The 7,150-nt window shown below is 34.4% G+C and overlaps 1 protein-coding gene across 1 annotated transcript in view; it reads right to left on the bottom strand.

The window, feature by feature from the left end:
* Positions 1-7,150, bottom strand: part of LOC106874612 (calcitonin receptor) — a 124,514-nt gene that overhangs the window by 3,846 nt on the left and 113,518 nt on the right. Inside the window, exons 6-8 of the mRNA XM_014922400.2 lie at positions 6,406-6,466; positions 1,082-1,148; positions 407-489 (exon numbers count right to left, since the gene is read on the bottom strand). Of these exons, the coding sequence (XP_014777886.2) occupies positions 407-489; positions 1,082-1,148; positions 6,406-6,466 (211 nt within the window). The remainder of the gene's footprint in view (positions 1-406; positions 490-1,081; positions 1,149-6,405; positions 6,467-7,150) is intronic.

Genomic DNA, 7,150 nt, shown 5'->3' on the forward strand with positions numbered 1-7,150 from the left:
ACACACACACACACACACACACACACACACACACACACACACACACATACACACACACACACACACATGCAGGCACGCCCATGCAGAAATAAATACAGAGAGCGAGAGAGAGATTTCAATATATTAATTGAGCACAACCAAGATAGCTGCCTCCGTCTCTTCATACATATAAAGAGAAATAAGCTCTCACACACACACACACACACACATATAGAGCAAGAGAGAGAGAGGGAGAGAAAGAAGAGAGAAAAAAGAGAGAGGGAAAGAGAAAGAGGTGAAGGAAAGGACGAGAGAAATATTAAAGCGCCTAATGTCAAATAAGCCAGCTTCGAATCAGTGACGCCAATGAGGCTGTGCCAAAACGTCTCATACACTTATACTTATCAGAATTGAAACGACATTATACCTGTAACTGCTTGGCTCGTTTGGATGTGTTTGAAGTTGAGTGATCAATACCATCAGAATGTAGATGAAGAAAATGAGATTGCCCTGTAGATCGATAAATAAAAAGAAAACTATACAATATTGATTTATAACAACCGCCAGAGGGGGCTCAAAAAAATAATATGTAAGGATTATAAAGAAGATTGACGTACATGTGGAATAAAGGGGTCGAGAGGAAAAATACTAAAAGCAGAATATTGCTGGTTAAATTCCTGTAAAAATATATATCAAAAAAATCTCCCATCAACGATGTGGGAATCGCTCACTTGGGACGGATCAAGACATCACAAGACATCACAAGACTTCGATTACTATGTACCCCTTTCTGCAATCTCCTGGCAGAATTTATCTACTGATTTTCTCATATCTTGAATCTTAAGTCACGTGAACTCACCTTTCATCGAATTTACTGGAGAGCAACCTTTCTCACTGATCTCACCTTTCGCTTCAAGTTATACATCTTTTTCATTTGCGTTATCCCATTTTCAATAGGGCTCACTTTTTAGTGAGTGAGAGAAAGATAGATAGATAGATAGATAGATAGATAGAGAGAGAGAGAGAGAGAGAGTCAAAGGGCATACAAAATAAGAACAGACGTTTTGTAATCTGCAAAAGGTAATTATTTAATTAGACTCACGATAAGACAAAGAAGATTTGGTGTGTACAAGACCCACTCATAACGTCCAATATCATTTGACCAGCATCTGTAATGAAAATATCAAATAAAGAATGAAAATATATTTTTGAAAGCATGCAGAACGCTTTAAAAGTATTCAATGTGTATTTATTATTATATTCTTCTCGAAGAAACATTTTATTTTTACTTTTACGAAAGTCAATTGCAATTATGGAATGCCGAGAGAACTGACAGAATAGTTTTCCTGTTTAAGCATATGTCAAAGACTCTCAGCCAATTAAAGTGGTGTATAATGATGATGATGATGATGATGATGATGATGATGATGATGATGATGATGATAATAATAATAATGATAATAATACTAATAATAATACCAAAGCTTGCTTACCAAAAACTACCAGGCTAACGTTCTTCAAAACGGTTCTGACGGAAACGGAGGCTGTAATCTGTGCTGCCCAAGAGCAAGCATTAAGAACCAATTACATCAAATACAGAATAGACAACACATCAGAAAGTGATAAGTGCAGAATCTATGGACAAAATGGTCAAACCGCATGGCGTATTACCAGTCAATGTATTCCACTAGCCCAGAAAGAATATAAGAGACGTCATGACAATATAGCAAGGATTGTTCATTGGACACTTTGCAACAAATATGGACTTGACAGAGCAAAAAAGTGGTACGAACATAAACCCGAAGGCATCATCAAAAATGATAATGCAAAGATCCTGTGTAATTTTATGATTCAGTGCGATCATGAGATAGAGAATAGGAAACCAGACATAGTGTTAATTGAGAAAGAAAGCAAACGATGCTGGATCATAGATATGGCATGCCCAACTGACAAGGTATGCAATAAGGAAGAAAGAAAAGTCGATAGATATAACAAGTTAGCTTGGGAGGTTAAGCAGTTGTGGCCGTTGAAAAAGGTGGTAGCAGTACCAATAATTGTCGGAGCCCTACGAACAGTGAATAAAAATCTTGAGAAGTACATGGAATAAATAAGGGCTGCAACAAGGGTGGAGCACTTGCAGAAAACAGCACTGGTTGAAACCGCTCTCGACTACTCCGGATGGTGCTTGAAAAATAAGGGGTGTTACCTCAGTTCACTGGTAGGGAACAGCTGACACGTAGTACATCTCCAGCGTTAGAAGATGTGCAAAGATAATAAAATAATACAGCGTTAGAAGCTGTGCAAAGGCAGTAATAATAATAATAATAATAATAATAATAATAATAATAATAATAATAATAATAATAATAATAATAATAACAATAATAATAATAATAATAATACTGTACAACAAATTTCAGCGTCAAGATAAAACATAGTTCTCATGTTCATTTTATTATGAAGTTGATTGTGCCTAAATTCTAATTGTATAACAAAAATTTCCCATCACGTGACATTTTCTTGTAAATTACCGAGTCAATAACTATGTAATTAATACCAATTTCCACGACACCATAAATTAGGCCTTAGGCCTAGTTTTATATGCAGTGGTGGCAAAATAATTTTCTCTTCCTTAACTAGTGGCTCATGATTTACATTATGGCATCCTGGTGTCATAGTTTCCCAAGGTGGTCATTCTGAGCGTACATAATGTTCTGATCTGTCCATACTGTCCCACTTACAAAGGAAGCACATAAACTCGGTGTATCCAGTTTCTAGCTCATTAAGTAGGGCTGCTACTTTCAAATCCGCGCAAATTAGCCACCCATGCTCCTTGTAACTTATGCGGTCTAGAATAAAAGCGAGGTTCTCACATGTCTCTCTTAAAATGACTGAGCGGGTAATTGGAACTGAAGGCATGATGTTTTCAATGTGCAACAGAACTGCTTTTATTCTGTAAAAGGATGCATCTATGAATAACCTCCACTCATTTCGCTCATAGGTCAGCCCAAGGGCATTGATATCATTACAATCTGATATCTGATATCTGATATCATTACAATAAGTCAAGTTGTTTTCCAAAATGAAGAATTGCTGTAGATCTGCAGAACGCTTCCTAAATACTGTAATTCGAGCATCTTTATCCATCAGGTTCCATTGTTGCAGACCTGAGGCCAGGGCTTCACTCTGTTGCTTAATAAATGTTAGGTCACAAACTAGATCATTGCATTCAGATTGGGTGATGAGGTGTAGTTTCTTATCAGATTTACCACGGATTTGGACTCATATAACTATAAAAATATTGAATTTACTTTTATAATTTTCATAGGTTAGGTTGGAAAATACCTTAGAAACACCCCATTAAAATTATATCAAAATCCGTTAATAACTTTTAGAGTTGTCAGTTTCGGCCCAATCCTGTTTGCACTCAATTCCTATGGAACCATCGGTGTATTTAACGTAAAATGGTAATTTACGAGAAAGTGGAGGGACCACAGAAAGAAACGAATATTATATACTTGATTTAGACACAAAATATCCCTAGAAAAGGTTATTCTCATTTCCGTTTTTTTCCCATTCTTATACAGTGTAATCCATAAGCTGACATCTAAATACCAAAACCATGATAAGTTAACATCCAACTTTCAATTTTTTCCTAAGTAACAAACTAATATACATTATTTGTTGTTGCCTCATTGCCTCTGTCTCGTATGTGTTTTGATTTTTGTGCATTTGCCATATATATATATTTAAATATATAGTTTTAGAGAAAAGAACCAAAGTTCATGAACTCATCCATGAAAATCCACAGTCACATATAGAAAAATAATTGAATTTAATTGAGTTTTTACCTGTAAATTCGGATTTTTATCCCTATTATTATTATTATTATTATTATTATTATTATTATTATTATTGTTATTATTATTATTATTATTATTATTATAATATATATATATATATATATATATATATATATATATATATATATATATATATATATATATGTATATATATATGTGCAAGAGTTACGGAATGGAATAGACAAGATCCGGGGTACATAAGTTTCATAGCGAGCGGAACCTCAGAAGTGGTAAATATCCAAGCGAGGTGTGTACCACGGGTTACACCTCAGACCAAAGATAATCAAGACATTCTTGGCCTGAAGAGTAGCCTACGATATATACCTCGCTTGGATTTTTACCACTTCTGAGGTTCCGCTCGATATGAAACATATGTAGCCCGGATCTCATCTACTTCATTCCGTAATTCTTGTATTCTTATTCGCATACCCGGCAATTTTGGTCGCCTACCCTGAAATATAAAAAGAACTTTTTTCAGTTTATCGTATTCCGATACCGAAAAAAAATCCACAATCTTCCGTCTCAATAAACTAATATTGTCCCTAAAAGCTATTTTTTGTATTTACTACGGATTGCTTGAAGCTAATTTTCTTCCTACACCACGACCCCGTGATTTTACTTATATATATATATATATATAAAGGAGGCCACTATGTGGACTGCCAATGTGCTAGAAGAAGATCACATGTCATGTGTCTACTAAGACCGGATAATTCTCAAAGGGAATTTAGCGAAGTAACAAAAACGTAAAGCGGGCAAGGCGAGTGAAAATTACATAAAAAATCTAATTATTTGTAAACATGTTTCGAAATCAATAGATTCTTACCGAAAATATCTGTTTCTCATCAGTACAAACTGTTTGTTTAAATATAATTTACAGGATCGCAGACTAAGTTGTACGTCACAATTAACGCACATGTGTACGGTTCTGTACAATTATATTTGTGATACAGTAATCCTTTGAGATTTAGATAATTTTTCTGAATCTCTCTGATTCTTTTAATGTGCTGGTTACCTGGTATTAAATTGATATTAATTAATATCCAATTTTTACCCTATTGTTTAATTTAATTATATATATATATATATATATATATATATATATATGAGGAGGAAGAATTATGTAACATTTGAAGAGTGGATGTAAAAAGAATTAGATTTAAAAGAAAAGATGAAACTAAGAAAATGAAGCAAGAGTTGAAAGAAAATCTTCGAGAAATAGTAGAAATGTGTTATATTTTATTAGCTATGTAATGGATATGAAGATCTGTTGCGAGGAATATATAGATTAGAAATAGTCTATATAGAGGAATATATAGATTAGAAGTAGTATATAGTATACAGGTTAATTGGAGAAGATAAATGACATTGGAAGATGGTATATAGATTATGAGAACGGTAGAATGAAAGGAAGAAAAAGCGCAAGAAGTGAAATACAAAAGAATTGAAAAATAAGCGAAAAGGAGGAAAAAATGTGTATACATAACTATATGTCTACGCTTGTACATGAATTTGTATGGCCTTCGTTTTTGCCATCAGAAAATTCTATATTGGAAAACTTCAAAACCATGTTTCTGTTTGAGTACCAGCTCAGAAATGTTTAGCAATTATAACCTCAGATACATATTTAGGTCATCTTGACTTTACTCACTTAGGTCTTCTTCATTGCTAATATCTCTATCAGCAACACATCAACAAGCTATATAATTTACAGAATTCAATCTCAAACGATAATAATTAATTCTATCATTACCGCGTGGGAAGTGTTACAGCATATTTCAAAGCATTTTCAAAGGAGAAACCACCGGTATGACATGGGGAATGTTAGATGAAGAAAAGACATTTAGGAATGGATCAAAGTTTTGCAGCTACTGTCTTACAGAGAAATTCCACATCATTTGATACCCTGTCAACTTCAAATTAAAAAGAGAGCTAATTCTTAACGATTTTGAAAGAGCACTATCCTAATGCATAATGGACGTAGCAAACATTAGGCAACTAACTAGTTTGCTTACCAACCACATGGTTCTGGGTTCAGTCCCACTGCGTGGCACCTTGGGCAAGTGGATTTGGTAGACGGAAACTGAAAGAAGCCTGTCATATATATATATATATATATGTATGTATGTGTGTGTATATGTTTGTGTGTCTGTGTTTGTCCCCCCCAACATCGCTTGACAATCGATGCTGGTGTGTTTACGTCACCGTAACTTAGCGGTTCGGCGAAAGAAGCCGATAGAATAAGTACTAGGCTTCCAAAGAATAAGTCCTGGGTGTCGATTTGCTCGACTAAAGGCGGTGCTACAGCATGGCCGCAGTCAAATGACTGAAAGAAGTAAAAGAGTAAAGAGAGAGTATCACTACTAATAGTCTTTTGTTTTCAACCTGCCGACATGTACAGTCGATTGAACAGAAGAGTGGTTTTGGAGGGTAATCAAAATATATTGCACACGAAAACACACACACACATACGCACACGCACAAACACACACATAGATTGAAGTAGGAGGACGAGTAGACATACACAACGTAGATAAAATTAGCTTAAATGAATATAGCTTACAATTTGTTGAACATTGTTCCGCGAATTGTGGCATAAATTAACGCTGGTACCAACGGGAAAACTGAAGGAAAAGAGCACAAGCCATATATACAAAATTAGGTTTTTGTATGCATTTAATGCAGTGGCTATTAAAGAAAAAGTTAAGAAAAATTATGTGATGAAAAAGAAAAAAATATCTATACTATTCAATAATCAGGATAGATCATATTTGTAACAAATACGACTGACAACATACATTTTTCTGATCTCACCAGATAAATATAGGTTACACCTGTTAAAAAGTAATATTGAAAGAATATTTTAAGTAAATGTACAAGAGAGTCCACTGGTTGGCGTAGCAGATAAAAAAAAAAAACGTCTGTTCCGTTCCAAACTAAATACAAAGAGCAGAAGGAATTATGAAGAATCTTTAGCAAAAACAAAAAGAAACAGGATCTTTTTTAAAACGGGGGCCACATTTTTCATTAACGAAACACTTTGAAACTTGGAACACTGGTAGAATGTGTCATATAAAACATCTTTTTCTCTTAGTCTTCTTTAAAAAAAAAGAAATCCATAAATTATTCCATGTTAAAGTTGTCGTATTTCTGTAATTTCAACCAATCACTGACGTCCATTCAGCCGATATACATTAAGTGCCGACTACATAAACAAACGATTCTGAAACAATTAATCCTAACCCTAACCCTAACTCTAACCCTAACCCTAACCCTAACTCTAACCCTAACCCTAACCCTAGGGTTAG

The sequence above is a fragment of the Octopus bimaculoides genome, chromosome 9 (genome assembly GCF_001194135.2).
Source record: "Octopus bimaculoides isolate UCB-OBI-ISO-001 chromosome 9, ASM119413v2, whole genome shotgun sequence".
Lineage (NCBI taxonomy): Eukaryota > Metazoa > Mollusca > Cephalopoda > Octopoda > Octopodidae > Octopus > Octopus bimaculoides.